The 19,081-nt window shown below is 48.5% G+C and overlaps 1 protein-coding gene across 2 annotated transcripts in view; it reads left to right on the forward strand.

The window, feature by feature from the left end:
* Nucleotides 1-340: 340 nt before the first annotated feature.
* DPY19L4 (dpy-19 like 4) overlaps nucleotides 341-19,081 on the forward strand; it is a 149,504-nt gene continuing 130,763 nt past the window's right edge. For both annotated transcript variants that reach the window (XR_012715436.1, XM_075270250.1), the window contains exons 1-3: nucleotides 341-427; nucleotides 1,782-1,940; nucleotides 6,905-7,018. Coding sequence is in view for 1 of the 2 variants with exons in the window: in XM_075270250.1 (XP_075126351.1) it covers nucleotides 1,928-1,940; nucleotides 6,905-7,018 (127 nt within the window). In the remaining variant the exon portion in view is untranslated. The remainder of the gene's footprint in view (nucleotides 428-1,781; nucleotides 1,941-6,904; nucleotides 7,019-19,081) is intronic.

The following is a 19,081-nucleotide window of genomic DNA, read 5'->3' on the forward strand; positions in this document are numbered from 1 at the left end:
AGGGGACGCTGCCTGACCGGAGGGGGCGCAGCCTGACCGGAGGGGACGCAGCCTGACCGGAGGGGACGCAGCCTGACCGGAGGGGACGCAGCCTGACCGGAGGGGACGCAGCCTGACCAGAGGGAGCACAGCCTGACCAGAGGGGACGCTGCCTGACCAGAGGGGGCGCAGTCTCCGCTATAGTGACCATATCCCTGCCACACACGACCCCCCGTCCCCTCACACAGCAGCAGCACCGCTGAGACTCGGCGGGCAGCCCTTCTAGCCGATCCCCGCTCGCCACTTTTCAGAATGAGCGCTCTGATCGCGGAGTCGGTGATGGATTGAGCGCGCCTACTTCCTGCTTTCCCTTGCTGTGAATGAAGGCTGCCCTGCACTGTTCACACTGTGCGCCCAGCGGCAGCAGACGGATCAGGACCTGCAGCTGGTAACGGGGGACCTGAGGGGGGCGCTGCAGTGCTGGAGGGGGGTTAACCCCTTTGTTCCCAGGGCTCTGGCAGCTGCAGCTCCAGTGTTTGGGTGACATTGCAGCCTGTGTATTGTTGTGACTTTAGAGTAGGGGGAGGTGACTGTTCACAGCTGATTTTACGGACCTGTGTTTTGTCCCCTCTCCTATTACACCAGGGGTGGACATTTAGTTACTGTTTTATCTTCTGACTTTGCACTTTTGTTCCTGTTGTCGATATCATTTTGACATTTTATGTCCTTGAGTTCTTCTCTTCGCCGACTTCATCAGATGTTTTATAGTTTCGGCCATTACAATAGCATATGTGTATAGTTATATCGCCCGTTTAGGTCTCTGGGAAAGCTGGGTAACAGGGGTAGTCCTATAGGGATTGTCCAGAAAGTTTTATTTTCCTTTTTTAGCATGCAGGACCTGGGGGTTGCAGACCGGGTCCATCCTCGGGTCATGTGATCAGAATCAACCCCAGGGTCGCTGCGTCTAATCTCTCATTTTCACAGGTAGTTACTTGTATGATGGGAGCTGGAAGAATAGATCATTGTACTGGTAAAGCCGGCCTCCATGGTAGAGGTAACTAGCTGGGAAAAGGGGGAGGGGGAGCAACCCAGGGGACAGTTCAAGTCGCCTGACCAGAGGTTGGAACCAAATTGGAACCCCGAAGTCCAGGCGTAGTAACGTAAGTAAAATAAGACAACCCCATAAATTCACCCTTTCCATCTGCACAGGGGCCCGCTGTCACCTTTAGTATCTGTTCACACAACAGGCTTTCACAACTGGACGGATATGCTGCAAATTTCCCACCATGGAATATCTGCAACAGATCTGCGGAAAGGGAACCAGCACCAAATTGTATATCTTTTTGTTGTTGTTCTTTTTTCTTCAGATCTCATCCGTTACTTCTGCAGATTTCACCTTATGCATCAATGAAATCCGCAGTGAAGATCTCCAGCATAAGTTGATGTGTAGTAGATACAGGGTACAGGACGATCCTACGGGACTGAAACACTGCAGATTCTTAGCAGCAGAAAATAACGTTACCAATGGTGATGGTTTTATTGCAAAAATCCTGCAGAAGTGCGACAAATCTGCAGAATATAATTGACATGTTGTACATTGAAAATTTGCACCGCAGGTTAATGTTCTCACTTATTCTGTGCAGATTTGTTCCGCCATGTTTGAATGAAATTTCTCGACCACTTTGCTGTTACTATAAACACTGCAGGGTTTTTTTCTGCACACAAATCCATGTTATTATATACATATAGATTATTTATGTGAGATACATGTATATAATATGTGTAATTTCTCATTATTTCAGGTCTGCAAGGACTGATCGTGGCAGATTTACTACTGTGTCCTCCAGCCATTGTCTGCTAATGCTGTGGTCCGTAGGCAGGACATTGACGTAGGTCTGCAGGGCGTTCATCGACTGGGCTGCTTAAGAACTTCTGAGAGAGTATTACAATGGAGGATGAAGGTGAGGGCAGGCTGGTATATAAATATTATATAACCCTTGTGGTCTAACCACCATGACGGGATGTTATTATATACTCGGGTGTATGATTTCAGTTTCTTTCTCTGTACAGTCATATTTGGGTGCAGGGTAGAGCTGTGTTCAAGGGGCTTGCCTGGGTCCTGAGTAGAGATAAGCGAGTACTGTTCGGATCAGCCGATCCGAACAGCACGCTCCATAGAAATGAATGGATGCACCTGGTACTTCCGCTTTGATGGCGGCCGGCCGCTTAACCCCCCGTGTGCCGGCTACGTCCATTCGTTTCTATGCGAGCGTGCTGTTCGGATCGGCTGATCCGAACAGTACTCGCTCATCTCTAGTCCTGAGTCCCTATGTTTCTGTGTTATGTGGGGTATCCTGAATCCCTGTCCTGTTTTTCGTCACACATACCAAAAAAATCACATTCAGATGTCACAGTAGAGCTCAGTATAGTTTTAGGCCCAGTTCACATCTGCTTTCGGGTTTTCGTTCGGGAAGTCTGCTTGGGAAACCCCGAACGGAAACCTATACGCATTAAAAAGCGGTTACTTTCAGGAAACCCGCTGACCTCTTAGACTATAATGGGATCTGTGTGGTTTCTGCTTGGTTTCCGCACGAAACGTGGAGAGAAAAGTCCTGCAAGCAGCACTTTTCTCTCCGTGTGTTTCCTGTGGAAACCACATGGACCCCAGTATAGTCTATGGCAGACGTGGGCAATGTGCGGCCCGTGGGCCACATCCGGCCCTCTGACTGCTTCTATGCGGCCCACATAGCTACTGTAAGATTCTTCAAGGACCTGTGATGATTTCACCAGGCTGCTGGCAATGGGGGCTGCTGAATGATAGAGGGAGGACCTGTGATGATGTCATCACAGCCTATCACCAGGATAGGCTATGACTCGTTAGTGGGCGGAGCCTCACGGGACTGTGTGCTCTCTGTAAGCTGCCGGCAATGGAGACTGCTGTACAGAGAAGAGACAGCATGTGTGAGCATGAAGAGAGAAGAGACAGCATGTGAGAGCATGAAGAGAGAAGAGACAGCATGTGAGAGCATGAAGAGAGAAGAGACAGCATGTGAGAGCACGAAGAGAGAAGAGACAGCATGTGTGAGCATGAAGAGAGAAGAGACAGCATGTGTGAGCATGAAGAGAGAAGAGACAGCATGTGAGAGCATGAAGAGAGAAGAGACAGCATGTGAGAGCATGAAGAGAGAAGAGACAGCATGTGTGAGCATGAAGAGAGAAGAGACAGCATGTGTGAGCATGAAGAGAGAAGAGACAGCATGTGTGAGCATGAAGAGAGAAGAGACAGCATGTGTGAGCATGAAGAGAGAAGAGACAGCATGTGTGAGCATGAAGAGAGAAGAGACAGCATGTGTGAGCATGAAGAGAGAAGAGACAGCATGTGAGAGCATGAAGAGAGAAGAGACAGCATGTGAGAGCATGAAGAGAGAAGAGACAGCATGTGAGAGCATGAAGAGAGAAGAGACAGCATGTGTGAGCATGAAGAGAGAAGAGACAGCATGTGAGAGCATGAAGAGAGAAGAGACAGCATGTGAGAGCATGAAGAGAGAAGAGACAGCATGTGTGAGCATGAAGAGAGAAGAGACAGCATGTGAGAGCATGAAGAGAGAAGAGACAGCATGTGAGAGCATGAAGAGAGAAGAGACAGCATGTGAGAGCATGAAGAGAGAAGAGACAGCATGTGTGAGCATGAAGAGAGAAGAGACAGCATGTGAGAGCATGAAGAGAGAAGAGACAGCATGTGAGAGCATGAAGAGAGAAGAGACAGCATGTGTGAGCATGAAGAGAGAAGAGACAGCATGTGTGAGCATGAAGAGAGAAGAGACAGCATGTGAGAGCATGAAGAGAGAAGAGACAGCATGTGTGAGCATGAAGAGAGAAGAGACAGCATGTGAGAGCATGAAGAGAGAAGAGACAGCATGTGAGAGCATGAAGAGAGAAGAGACAGCATGTGAGAGCATGAAGAGAGAAGAGACAGCATGTGTGAGCATGAAGAGAGAAGAGACAGCATGTGAGAGCATGAAGAGAGAAGAGACAGCATGTGAGAGCATGAAGAGAGAAGAGACAGCATGTGAGAGCATGAAGAGAGAAGAGACAGCATGTGAGAGCATGAAGAGAGAAGAGACAGCATGTGTGAGCATGAAGAGAGAAGAGACAGCATGTGTGAGCAAGAGGGGGAAACTGAATGCACATGGGGGGGACATTAAACTAGGGGACAGATGGAGGGTGACATTAAACTGGGGCAGCTGAAGAAGGATATTAAACCATGGTGGGGGGGGGGGTAGCTGGAGGGGGACATGTCTGCCTCTAGTTGCCCCAAGTTTAATGTCCCCCTCCAGCTGCCCCAGTTTAATGTCCCCTCTAGTTTCTGCTAGTTTATACTGGGGCACCAGCAGAGGGACTTAATACTGTGGGACATTTGGAGGGAAACGTTATAATGTGGGGGTGGGGGGGATAATGTTAGGGTGATTGTAGGAGGATTCTACTTTGTGGGGGACATGGAAAAATGATTGAGAATGGGCGGAGTCAGCAGAGAAGTGGGTGGAGCTAAATTTGCCGCGGTGCGCATGGCCCTCTAGAACCGTTAAAATTTCTCATGTGGCCCCATGGGAAAATTAATTGCCCGCCCCTGGTCTATGGGGTCTGTGGGTTTCCTGAAGGTAACTGCTTTTTAATGCGGACTCCTCGAACGGAAACCTGAACACAGATATGAACTAGGCCTTAGACACATTGAGGGAGAATCTGTCATTCCAGGGCTTTAGTACAAGACCAAACGTGCAGCTCAATATCGCCCCTCCATGCCAGTTTTCTGGTGTAGATGCCCCAATCCACACCTCTGTGAATTTGGGATCAGAAAGGCTGGTTGACGAAAATTCGCATACAGAACAAGAACCGCATTGGGAATCACACATGGGAGTTTGGATGCAGTATGAGGTGTTATCATAGACTCTTGTCTACATCTGTTTCTATGAGATTTTCTTTTATTCTACGCAATGTGTAAACCCAGCCCTGCACATCTATAGGAAGTAGTGACATCGCTGGTACGTTTTGTGGTTGTGCTGCTGGTTTACAGAAAGGAGATAATATTTCTGTAATAAAAGTATATGTATTTTTTTGGTATGTTTAGAAGAGGTGAAATCACTGAAAATCTACAGTACAGGGCAAGATCAGTCATTTGTATTGCTTATTCACACGACGGGGCTTCCTCAGAGAAAACAATGCATCAATTCACACAACCGTATTTTGTTGGGTTTTTTTAATGATCCATGTGCCCGATCCGTCAAAGAACTTGTCATATATCGGACCGTTAAAGGGGTTATCCGGGATATACAGATTTAAAGAGGACCTTTCATGGTCCGGGGCACAGGCAGTTCTATATACTGCTGGAAAGCTGACAGTGCACTGAATTCAGCGCACTGTCGGCTTTCCCGATCTGTGCCCTGGGTAAAGAGCTTTCGGTCCTGGTACCGTAGCTCTTTACAGTCAGAAGGGCGTTCCTGACAGTCAGTCAGGTACGTCCTTCTCCACAGCAGCAACTATCGCAGTATACTGTGAGCGGGGAGGAATTCCTCCCCGCTCACACTGTACAGTGCTATTGGCGCTGCTGTGGAGAAGGACGTACCTGACAGACTGTCAGCAACACCCTTCTGACTGTAAAGAGCTACGGTACCAGGACCGAAAGCTCTTTACTATCAGGAAAGCCGATAGTGCGCTGAATTCAGCGCACTGCCGGCTTTCCATCAGTATATAGAACTGCCTGTGCCCCAAACCATGAAGGGTCCTCTTTAATCAAGAGGGTTAAGGAAGGAGTTAAAAAACAAAAATAAAAACCTCATATTTGCCTATCCCCAGGGCTCCGGTGTCTCCTACCATAATCTAGTCCTGCTGCTCCCAGGGATAGTTTCAGTGGGCGTACTTCCCACATGTGACTGCTGAAGTAAGGAATCAGGATGTCACTCATATACGTGGGCACCTGTGATGTCCCGTGTCCTTTCCTTAGGCCTCAGTGGTCACTTGAGGCAAAGACTTCTGTCAGAAGAAGACAGTAGGACAGGACCATGGTGGGAGACACCAGAGCACCAGGGACAGGTGAGTATGTTGGGGTTTTTTTGTTTTTGTTCTTTAAAACAGACCTTCCCCTGCCTCCTTCATCAAATATGTACATCCTGCACAACCCCTTTAAGTCCATGAGAGATCCTTGAAAATGTATTACCCATGGATGTGCATTCAGCTGTGAAAAAACCTTCACCTGCCATGTAAATGAGTAGATACATACAAGAAAAAAAATCCCTGTTGATTTTCAAGGCACGCTGCAGCATAAAATTTCTGCCTTGTCTGAACTTGTCTTTAAACTGGAATAGGTTTTACCTAAAGATAACTGTATTAGTTCTTTCATTTGGACCCATTGGCTCACCTAATGTCTGTTTTAGTAAATACTTGCATTCCCCATAAACTCCATAAGAATTGTTGAGTATCTGGAGAGTGTTCTGCCATTCCTCTTGGAACTGTATACTATAACAACTGAAGGTTATCAGTCCTCTTATCAGTAGGGTGTACCATTACACAGTCTGACACTGACCAGTCTATGGCACATACTACTGACTAGGGGAATGCTAACATCCAGGTTTTAATTTATTCCTACATTTCCAGGACGAATAACAGAGAAACAGCTCAATGTATATCTCTAAGAAAAGGTGTAACAGCATTGTGGTAGATGACAGATACTCTTTATATGAAGGGATCTATAATGTGTCCATGTATACTCTTCACTGTCCCCAGGGTCCTTGTGAACAGGATCTGCAGGCAGCGCTGGACTGAGCGAGCCGGTCACCCCAGTATAGCTAGAGTTACCTACATCACTATGGCCAAATACCCATCAATGCATGCTTTGTTAAACTGATGAAAGTGACATTTCTTTTGCTTCAAGGTTCACAAGGAGAAGAGCTGAGGCAGAGAAGAAAGCCTTCCACATCCGAAGCCCAGGATAGCAAACCAAGTGACAAAAGCAAAGGCCACAGGAAAGTAGGAAAATCTGCAAAATGTAAGTTGACTTGAGTATGGTTAATGTTTATTGGCTCACTTGCAGCAGAACATCCCTTTAGGCCTAGTTCACACGGGCACAGAGGGGGCGGATTATGGCGTGTAATCCATGTGATAATCCGCCCCCTCACAATGGTGGTCTATGGAGACCGCCAGGCTACTTTTTTCCATGAGTGGCATGTTGCGGCTCACGGAAAAAGAAGCAGCCTGCCCTTTCTTCTGGCGGATTCTGCCGCTCATCAAGCCGCGGCATCCGCCTGGTGGCAGCAACCTCTGGAGTCGGCCCATTCATCTGAGCCTACTCTGGAGGGGGAAGCTGCGATTGTAGGAATCCGCGACAGTCGTGGCAGGCGGGTTTTGACCAGAGAGTGACGCGGCTCCCCAAAATCCGCATGAACGCTCCCCGTGTGAACTAACCCTAAAATCTAGCCCAATACCTGGTGTACATTTCCTGAGCTGTGGAGTCCATTCCCCCTTCATCCAAGCCCTCCTCCATTTTTTCTTAAAGTGACAAGGCCAGTGTAAATGAGTAAAAAGTAAATAATTGCTCAAATTTTTTTTTTTAAAAACCTTTTTTTTTTTTAATAATATGTATGCGTATAAGTTTCTCCAGTGAGACATTCATGCAGATTTTTTTTGTTCCCCATCCCTGCGAGTTACTATGTAACTTCTTAATTTCTGTACCTGTGATTCTTCATGACCCCTTCCCCCTCACGTAATTGTATACATCCTTTAGTAAACCTGCTTTTCCATATATGTGTGTATATCCCCCCCCCCCCCCGTAAGCCTGTACTACTTTTCGTAGCTTATGTCAATCACATAGGTAAAGCACATGTATCTCGTGTTACATGGGGCCTAGCTGTGTACCTACAGGTCATCTATTGTATATTATGTGTGTGCACTGGACCTATGTGAGCTGTAGGTGGCGCTTTTTTTTTAATGCATCTCCAATTTCCAAGTAAAACACAGAGTCCTCTATATATTAGGCCATCGATTTAATGGCTTTGTAAACCTAATCTGGTGGATGCTATTGCACCCAGCGCCCTGAAATCCGGGGTCATGTCTGCTGTACTCCTTCAGCCTATTCCTCTCCAAGTCACAACTGGCATTAAAATAAAGTCACAAAACAAAAATTAGCAACTTTTTTTTTAATTTAAATTGTAGATTTTTTGTGAATTTGCCCCACCATGTATCATTAGAGTTTGCTGACTGCCCCCCATCAGTGACCATGACACCTGACCATATAGACACAGCTCCATCAACAAAAAAAGCGGAAACCAAGCAGGGGGCAGGGCGCCACTGCAAGAGTAAACTGCGCAGGAACCCAAAACAATGGGGAGAATTTAACAAGGAATCCTGGAGTGCCAAAATCTCCAGAAAATGTGATGATCCTATTTGGTGTTACCCAGCTTTCCCAGAAACAGATATAAAGCAGAGATTGTGAAATGGTGTTTTGCTGTGTATCACTGTAGTGTGTATAGTGACTCATAAGTGAGTCAGGAGCCGGGCATGCAGGTACACACAAACCCTGTCATGCATGTAAACAGATTATTCAGATGTTTAGCAAACCTTAGGTTGTCAGAACATGATGAATAACCCTGAATTAGGGCCCGGCAATTAATCCAATTGATTTGCCCTGAAGGTGTCTGATAATTATGTCCTTTAATACAATTGTCAAATTCCATTTTTTATTATCTTAACTAGAGATGAGCGAACACTAAAATGTTCGAGGTTCGAAATTCGAATCGAACAGCCGCTCACTGTTCGTGTGTTCGAACGGGTTTCGAACCCCATTATAGTCTATGGGGAACAAATACTCGTTAAGGGGGAAACCCAAATCCGTGTCTGGAGGGTCACCAAGTCCACTATGACACCCCAGGAAATGATACCAACACCTCTGGAATGACACTGGGACAGCAGGGGAAGCATGTCTGGGGGCATCTAACACACCAAAGACCCTCTATTACCCCAACATCACAGCCTAACAACTACACACTTTACACACTCAATACCACCTCTCTGACAGTAGGAAAACACCTTGAAACATGTGTATTTGGCACTTGCAGTGAGGAGAGCTTGTCACCAGCAGTGAATTTGGCCCTTGTAGTAAGTTGAGGTTGGCACCAACATTTGTTTTGAAAATCAGGGTGGATTGAGCCTCTAACCAGCAGAGTTTGGGCAAATTCATGGTGGAGGGAGCCTCTAAAAACCCCAGTTTGGACCAATTCATGGTGGAGGGAGCCTCTAACCAGCCCAGTTTGGGCAAATTCATGGTGGAGGGAGCCTCTAAAAAACCCAGTTTGGACCAATTCATGGTGGAGGGAGCCTCTAACCAGCCCAGTTTGGGCAAATTCATGGTGGAGGGAGCCTCTAACCAGCCCAGTTTGGACCAATTAATGGTGGAGGGAGCCTCTAACCAGCCCAGTTTGGACCAATTAATGGTGGAGGGAGCCTCTAACCACCCCAGTTTGGACCAATTCATGGTGGAGGGAGCCTCTAAACAGCCCAGTTTGGGCAAATTCATGGTGGAGGGAGCCTCTAAAAAACCCAGTTTGGACCAATTCATGGTGGAGGGAGCCTCTAACCAGCCCAGTTTGGACCAATTAATGGTGGAGGGAGCCTCTAAACAGCCAAGTTTGGACCAATTCATGGTGGAGGGAGCCTCTAAAAACCCCAGTTTGGACCAATTCATGGTGGAGGGAGCCTCTAACCAGCCCAGTTTGGGCAAATTCATGGTGGAGGGAGCCTCTAAACAGCCCAGTTTGGGCAAATTCATGGTGGAGGGAGCCTCTAAACACCCCAGTTTGGACCAATTCATGGTGGAGGGAGCCTCTAAAAACCCCAGTTTGGACCAATTCATGGTGGAGGGAGCCTCTAAAAAACCCAGTTTGGACCAATTCATGGTGGAGGGAGCCTCTAAACAGCCCAGTTTGGACCAATTCATGGTGGAGGGAGCCTCTAAACAGCCCAGTTTGGGCAAATTCATGGTGGAGGGAGCCTCTAACCAGCCCAGTTTGGGCAAATTCATGGTGGAGGGAGCCTCTAAAAACCCCCGTTTGGACCAATTCATGGTGGAGGGAGCCTCTAAACAGCCCAGTTTGGGCAAATTCATGGTGGAGGGAGCCTCTAACCAGCCCAGTTTGGACCAATTCATGGTGGAGGGAGCCTCTAAAAACCCCAGTTTGGACCAATTCATGGTGGAGGGAGCCTCTAAAAACCCCAGTTTGGACCAATTCATGGTGGAGGGAGCCTCTAAAAACCCCAGTTTGGACCAATTCATGCTGGAGGGAGCCTCTAAACAGCCCAGTTTGGGCAAATTCATGGTGGAGGGAGCCTCTAAAAACCCCAGTTTGGACCAATTCATGGTGGAGGGAGCCTCTAAAAACCCCAATTTGGACCAATTCATGGTGGAGGGAGCCTCTAAACAGCCCAGTTTGGGCAAATTCATGGTGGAGGGAGCCTCTAAAAACCCCAGTTTGGACCAATTCATGGTGGAGGGAGCCTCTAAAAACCCCAGTTTGGACCAATTCATGGTGGAGGGAGCCTCTAAAAAACCCAGTTTGGACCAATTCATGGTGGAGGGAGCCTCTAAACAGCCCAGTTTGGGCAAATTCATGGTGGAGGGAGCCTCTAAAAACCCCAGTTTGGACCAATTCATGGTGGAGGGAGCCTCTAAAAACCCCAGTTTGGACCAATTCATGGTGGAGGGAGCCTCTAAAAACCCCAGTTTGGACCAATTCATGGTGGAGGGAGCCTCTAAAAAACCCAGTTTGGACCAATTCATGGTGGAGGGAGCCTCTAACCAGCCCAGTTTGGACCAATTCATGGTGGAGGGAGCCTCTAACCAGCAGAGTTTGGGCAAATTCATGGTGGAGGGAGCCTCTAAACACCCCAGTTTGGACCAATTCATGGTGGAGGGAGCCTCTAAAAACCCCAGTTTGGACCAATTCATGGTGGAGGGAGCCTCTAAAAACCCCAGTTTGGACCAATTCATGGTGGAGGGAGCCTCTAAAAAACCCAGTTTGGACCAATTCATGGTGGAGGGAGCCTCTAAACAGCCCAGTTTGGACCAATTCATGGTGGAGGGAGCCTCTAAACAGCCCAGTTTGGGCAAATTCATGGTGGAGGGAGCCTCTAACCAGCCCAGTTTGGGCAAATTCATGGTGGAGGGAGCCTCTAAAAACCCCCGTTTGGACCAATTCATGGTGGAGGGAGCCTCTAAACAGCCCAGTTTGGGCAAATTCATGGTGGAGGGAGCCTCTAACCAGCCCAGTTTGGACCAATTCATGGTGGAGGGAGCCTCTAAAAACCCCAGTTTGGACCAATTCATGGTGGAGGGAGCCTCTAAAAACCCCAGTTTGGACCAATTCATGGTGGAGGGAGCCTCTAAAAACCCCAGTTTGGACCAATTCATGCTGGAGGGAGCCTCTAAACAGCCCAGTTTGGGCAAATTCATGGTGGAGGGAGCCTCTAAAAACCCCAGTTTGGACCAATTCATGGTGGAGGGAGCCTCTAAAAACCCCAATTTGGACCAATTCATGGTGGAGGGAGCCTCTAAACAGCCCAGTTTGGGCAAATTCATGGTGGAGGGAGCCTCTAAAAACCCCAGTTTGGACCAATTCATGGTGGAGGGAGCCTCTAAAAACCCCAGTTTGGACCAATTCATGGTGGAGGGAGCCTCTAAAAAACCCAGTTTGGACCAATTCATGGTGGAGGGAGCCTCTAAACAGCCCAGTTTGGGCAAATTCATGGTGGAGGGAGCCTCTAAAAACCCCAGTTTGGACCAATTCATGGTGGAGGGAGCCTCTAAAAACCCCAGTTTGGACCAATTCATGGTGGAGGGAGCCTCTAAAAACCCCAGTTTGGACCAATTCATGGTGGAGGGAGCCTCTAAAAAACCCAGTTTGGACCAATTCATGGTGGAGGGAGCCTCTAACCAGCCCAGTTTGGACCAATTCATGGTGGAGGGAGCCTCTAAAAACCCCAGTTTGGACCAATTCATGGTGGAGGGAGCCTCTAAACAGCCCAGTTTGGACCAATTCATGGTGGAGGGAGCCTCTAAAAACCCCAATTTGGACCAATTCATGGTGGAGGGAGCCTCTAACCAGCCCAGTTTGGACCAATTCATGGTGGAGGGAGCCTCTAACCAGCCCAGTTTGGGCAAATTCATGGTGGAGGGAGCCTCTAAAAACCCCAATTTGGACCAATTCATGGTGGAGGGAGCCTCTAAACAGCCCAGTTTTGGCAAATTCATGGTGGAGGGAGCCTCTAAAAACCCCAGTTTGGACCAATTCATGGTGGAGGGAGCCTCTAACCAGCCCAGTTTGGGCAAATTCATGGTGGAGGGAGCCTCTAACCAGCAGAGTTGTGGGAAAGCAGGGTGGAGGGAGCCTCTAACCAGCAGAGTTGGTGGAAATCAGGGTGGAGGGAGCCTCTAACCAGCAGAGTTGGGGGAAATCATGTTGGAGGGAGCCTAGTATTAGCAGAATTGTGCAACGCTTATGGTGGATGAGTATGAGGATGCGGAGGAATTGGAGAGGTTGAGTACAGACATGGAGTTTCATGTTGGGGTGCTTTACACAGGTGGGCACAAAAATGAAGGCTCTATCCAGTGGTGGTTCATTTTTATCAAAGTGAGCCGGTCGGCACTCTCAGCTGACAGACGGGTGCGCTTGTCAGTGATGATGCCACCGGCTGCACTGAACACCCTCTCAGATAGGACGCTGGCGGCAGGACAGGACAGCACCTCCAAGGCATATAGGGCAAGTTCAAGCCACAGGTCCAACTTCGACACCCAATACGTGTAGGGCGCAGAGGGGTCGGAGAGGACAGGGCTGTGGTCGGAAAGGTATTCCCGCAACATGCGCCTATACTTCTCACGCCTGGTGACACTAGGACCCTCTGTGGCGGCACTTTGGCGAGGGGGTGCCATCAAGGTGTCCCAGACCTTAGACAGTGTGCCCCTCGTTTGTGTGGACCGGTGAGAACTTGGTCGCCTACTGGAGGAACTGCCCTCCCTGCCGCCAACGTCACATGCTGGAAACATCTCCATCATATTCTGCACCAATTGCCTGTGGCAAGCATTGATGCGATTGGCCCTCCCCTCTACCGGAATAAAAGACGAGATGTTGTTTTTATACCGGGGGTCAAGGATAGCAAAGATCCAGTACTGGTTGTCCTCCATGATTTTGACAATACGCTTGTCGGTTGTAAAGCACCCCAACATGAACTCAGCCATGTCTGCCACAGTGTTAGTTGGCATGACTCCTCTGGCCCCACCGGAAAGTTCAATCTCCATTTCCTCCTCATCCTCCATGTCTACCCATCCGCGCTGCAACAATGGGACGATTCGAAGTTGCCCGGAAGCCTCCTGTATCACCATCACATCATCGGACAACTCTTCTTCCTCCTCCTCCTCCATTAAACGCAGTGAAGCGGACAGATGTGTGGACCTACTCTCCAGCTGTGACGGATCGGATGCTATCCCTAACTCCTCTGTGTGATCTGAGTTATCCCTGATGTCAATCAGGGATTCTCTCAGAACACACAAGAGCGGGATTGTAAGGCTCACCATCGCATCCTCAGAGCTCACCCTCCTTGTGGACTCCTCAAACACCCGTAGGATGTCACAAAGGTCTCTCATCCATGGCCACTCATGGATGAGAAACTGAGGCAGCTGACTTTGTGGCACCCTAGGGTTTTGTAGCTGGTATTCCATCAAAGGTCTCTGCTGCTCAACCACTCTATTCAACATCTGAAACGTTGAGTTCCAGCGTGTGGGGACGTCGCACAAAAGCCGGTGTTGTGGCACATGCAGGCGTTGCTGGAGAGATTTTAAGCTAGCAGCGGCTACTGTCGACTTGCGAAAGTGGGCGCACATGCGCCGCACTTTCACCAGTAGCTCTGGAACATTGGGGTAGCTCTTTAGGAAATGTTGCACCACTAGGTTGAAGACGTGGGCCAGGCATGGAACATGTTGGAGTCCGGCAAGCTCCAGAGCTGCTACCAGGTTCCGGCCGTTATCACAAACGACCATGCCTGGGCCCAGGTGCAGCGGCTCAAACCATATTGCCGTCTCATCGAGGAGGGCATCCCTCACCTCGGAGGCAGTGTGCTGTCTGTCCCCCAAGCTGATCAGCTTCAGCACAGCCTGCTGACGTCTACCAACGCCAGTGCTGCAACGTTTCCAACTCGTAGCTGGGGTCAATCTAACAGCGGAGGAGGAGGCGGTGGCGGAGGAGGAGGCGGTAGAGGAGGAGGAGGAGGGGGGTGTTCTTCTCGTGTCCCTGCCAGGAATGTTAGGCGGGGAGACGAGGTACACCGGGCCAGTTTGGGAAGCAGTCCCAGCCTCAACTACATTCACCCAGTGTGCCGTCAGTGAAATGTAGCGTCCCTGTCCGCATGCACTTGTCCACGCGTCGGTGGTCAAGTGGACCTTTGTGCAAAGCGCGGAACTAAGGGCCCGCCTGATGTTGAGTGACACGTGCTGGTGCAAGGCGGGGACGGCACACCGGGAGAAGTAGTGACGGCTAGGGACGGCATAGCGAGGTGCCGCAGTTGCCATCAGGTCCAGGAAGGCGGGAGTTTCAACAAGCCGGAACGCCAACATCTCCTGGGCCAGCAGTTTAGCGATGTTGGCGTTCAAGGCTTGCGCGTGTGGGTGGTTAGCAGTGTATTTCTGCCGCCGCTCCAATGTCTGAGAGATGGTGGGTTGTTGTAAAGAAGCGCCTGATGGTGCCTTTGATGGTGCAGGAGAAGGAGATAAGACAGGAACAGGGGAGGATGAGGGAGAAGTCAACAAAGTGGCGGAGGCAGATGAAGTGGTGTCCTGGCTCGTCCTCTGGAGTGCATCGCCAGCACAGTCAGCAGTGGCAGTGGCAGAGGCAGTGGCAGTGGCGTGAACGGCAGGCGGCCTTTGTCCTGCCGTTGCTGCCTGCCACTGATTCCAGTGCTTGGATTCCAAATGACGGCGCATTGAAGTGGTGGACAGGTTGCTCTTCTCAGAGCCCCTAATCAATTTCGAGAGGCAAATTGTGCAGACAACACTATATCTGTCCTCGGCGCATTCCTTGAAAAAACTCCACACCTTCGAGAAACGTGCCCTCGAGGTGGGAGTTTTTCGGGGCTGGGTACGAACTGGAACATCTTGGGAGATTCCGGGTGTGGCCTGGCTTCGCCTAAGCTGCTGACCTCTGCCTCTGCCTCTAGCTACCCTTTTTGGTGCTGCACTTGCCTCAACATCCACACTACTTTCCCCGCTTGACATCCCCCCTGTCCAGGTCGGGTCAGTGTCCTCATCATCCACCACTTCCTCTTCCAACTCCTGTCTCATCTCCTCCTCCCGCACAATGCGCCGGTCAACTGGATGCCCTGACGGCAACTGCGTCACATCATCGTCGATGAGGGTGGGTTGCTGGTCATCCACCACCAAATCGAACGGAGATGGAGGAGACTCTAGTGTTTGAGCATCTGGACACAGATGCTCCTCTGTTAGGTTCGTGGAATCGTGACGTGGAGAGGCAGGTTGAGGGACAATGAAAGGAGCGGAGAACAGCTCTGGGGAGCAGGGACAGTTGGGGTTATTGTTCTGTGAAGCTTGGGAATTTTGGAAGGAAGGAGGACAAGACTGTTGGGTAATAGGAGGAGAGGAGGCAGAGTCTGACTGGCTGCTGGACAATGTGCTGTAAGCGTTCTCTGACAGCCATTGCAAGACCTGTTCCTGGTTCTCGGGCCTACTAAGGTTTGTACCCTGCAGTTTAGTTAATGTGGCAAGCAACCCTGGCACTGTGGAGTGGCGCAATGCTTGCTGCCCCACAGGAGTAGGCACGGGACGCCCTGTGGCTTCGCTGCTACCTTGCTCCCCAGAACCATTCCCCCGACCTCGCCCACGGCCTCGTCCACGTCCCTTTCCGGGAGCCTTGCGCATTTTGAATTCCCAGTCAGACAATGGCACTATATACCAGTAGCAAGAAATGAGGGTATTTATAACCCCAATATATTCTTTGAATTCCCAGTCAGACAATGGCACTGTATACCAGTAGTAAAAATTGTGGGTGCACGTAACCCCAATATATTCTTTGAATTACCAGTCAGAAACTGGCACTATATGGCAGTAGCAAGAAATGAGGGTATTTGTAACCCCAATATATTCTTTGAATTCCCAGTCAGAAACTGGCACTGTATACCAGTAGTAAAAATTGTGGGTGCACGTAACCCCAATATATTCTTTGAATTACCAGTCAGAAACTGGCACTATATGGCAGTAGCAAGAAATGAGGGTATTTGTATTCCCAATATATTCTTTGAATTCCCAGTCAGACAATGGCACTATATACCAGTAGCAAGAAATGAGGGTATTTATAACCCCAATATATTCTTTGAATTCCCAGTCAGAAACTGGCACTGTATACCAGTAGTAAAAATTGTGGGTGCACGTAACCCTAATATATTCTTTGAATTCCCAGTCAGACAATGGCACTATATGGCAGTACCAAAAATAGTGGGTGTATATAGCCCCAATTCTATTGCTAGGGGACTTGCAGGGTATTTCTGGGGTGAAGGTGGGGGGGCACACCGTTGGAACGGGTATCGGGGGTATATATCGGGTATACGGGAATACACTGACAGTGTATTCCATTCAGGATCCTGGGAAAGCTGGGTTGCGGCGATTGAGCCCGTCAGTGCCACGTTACACTGACAAGCTTCTCCCTGGAATTTAGCTCTTACAAGAGCTGTTGTGGTTGTTTTCTCCTTCCTATCCTAGCCTGTCCCTGCCTACCCAGAATCTAAGCCCTAGCTAGCTGGACGGAAACCTCCGTCCTCGGTGAATTGCAAGCTCAGAATGACGCGAACCTGGGCGGCGCTGTTCTTTTAAATTAGAGGTCACATGTTTTCGGCAGCCAATGGGTTTTGCCTACTTTTCTCAACGTCACCGGTGTCGTAGTTCCTGTCCCACCTACCCTGCGCTGTTATTGGAGCAAAAAAGGCGCCAGGGAAGGTGGGAGGGGAATCGAGTAATGGCGCACTTTACCACGCGGTGTTCGATTCGATTCGAACATGCCGAACAGCCTAATATCCGATCGAACATGAGTTCGATAGAACACTGTTCGCTCATCTCTAATCTTAACCCAACGTCCACCGGTTGCCGGGACTCTAAATGTGGAGCAACTTAGATTCAACTCTGCAAAAAGAACCCAGTTTTTTTTAACCGGACACAAAGGACATGCAGGACTCTGTGTCCGGTTAAAAAAAAAAAAAACGGTTTCGCCGCGGACAGGTACAAAACTTTCACGGGTGCTCACTTTTCAAACCCATCCACTTGAATGGGTTTGAAAACTGACTGCCGGGTTTCCATCCCCTGAAGATGGAAACCTAGCAGGATTGCTTATAATACGCACGGGCATAGATGTGAACCCACCCTAAGCCTTCATACATGATGTCCTATCAGTTTTTATGCTGCTAATAATCACATTATGGCTGCAGCACATTTTACATTTCTCTCTCAGGCAGGGGGCATGTACAATAAAGAGCAGTCTGCCCTCCTCCCCTATCCATTATAACTACTACTGGTTTTAGATGTAATTCTACCAATGGTAACTGCAAAATAGCATACAAATAGGTAAGGCAAACCCAAGTGGGCATAGTATAGAAGATTCCTGGACACTGAACAGGAAAAACAGGGCAAATACATGTAAGAATAATGCAGTCTATAAGATCCCTGACTCAGAAAAAGAGCAGTCTATGAGGGCAGACAGGAAAGCTGCTTGCTATCTGGGAATAATATCCCATCTATAACGACACAAGCAGCCAGAAGTAGGTACAAGTACATAGAAGACTTTTTTATATTGTGAATTGTGAGATGTACAGAATGTTCAGTCCATTGCACAGAGAAAGCAGTTTGCTGTGAGGAAAACAAATCCTTCCCCTCTTCATTCAATATGTGAAGACAGAACATTCCCTCCTACTCCTTCCTCTCACTATGAGGCCATCTAGAGACTGATGTATCTATGGATGGGACTTAATGGGTATCCACATGGACTACCAGCGACCAACCCCCTGTTTTTTCTGGATAGGAGGATATTGATTTGTGGATCTTTCACTTTTACTTTTCCTCTTTTATCGTACGGTTGTAAAGTGGGAATACTCTCTTATCTACCGAGTCGCTATTTCCTGCGCGTGAACATTGCATTGTATTTATCCAGACAGTATTATCTGAGGATATTTATAGAATTTTTTTTTATGGTATTCTTGAGACAAGCTTCTATTGTTGGCATTGTGGAAGTGGTGTACAGTGTTATCAGGGTATTTCCAAAACTGTCATCTATGATAAATTCTCACATCTCTACTTCCCATCCTCCACGTTCTCTTCTGTATTTGCTCTGGCACAACCTGTATTAAACCTTGAACCCATAAACACTGGTGCAGATGGAGGGAGACAAGTCCTGTCCGGATGGGGCTGCTGTATCTTCTGTAGTATCATTACTTTAGCTCTAGTGCAATGGGCAAGGACTAGGGAGGTTTCCAAAAATTATACTTTATGCCATAGGATTAGTAATAATAATACATTTTATTTATATAGCGCCAACATATTCTGCAGCAGTGTACAAATTGTAGGTTAAAATACAGATAAGATGAGAGATTACAGAGTAATAAATCAAATCACACAATGGGACTGAGGGCCCTGCTCACAAGAGCTTACAATCTACGAGGTAGAGGGGGTGACACAAGAGGTAGCAGGGGCGGCATTGCTTATACACGGGTCAGACCTTTTTATGGTAAAGATTATTTTAAAGGGATGATAAAGGTAATCTGCTTGTATTTGGCCACCCCTGTCACTGAGACCCTCAGCAAGACCTTGTTCTCTGGAATAATGAGGTTCATAGGGATCAGACCCTACTTATCATAACGCTATGGTATATCCTAGTGATGTGATATAACCTAGTAAAATGTAACTTAAATCATTGTAGTCATTGGGGTCTGCCGGGCTCCATATGTAACTGCTATTTTAGCGGTCTGTCTTTCTGTTATTCTGTGATCCTCTGATGGATCAGAAAAATGAACAGAT

This window comes from Leptodactylus fuscus, chromosome 4 (genome assembly GCF_031893055.1).
Source record: "Leptodactylus fuscus isolate aLepFus1 chromosome 4, aLepFus1.hap2, whole genome shotgun sequence".
NCBI classification, from domain to species: Eukaryota; Metazoa; Chordata; class Amphibia; order Anura; family Leptodactylidae; genus Leptodactylus; species Leptodactylus fuscus.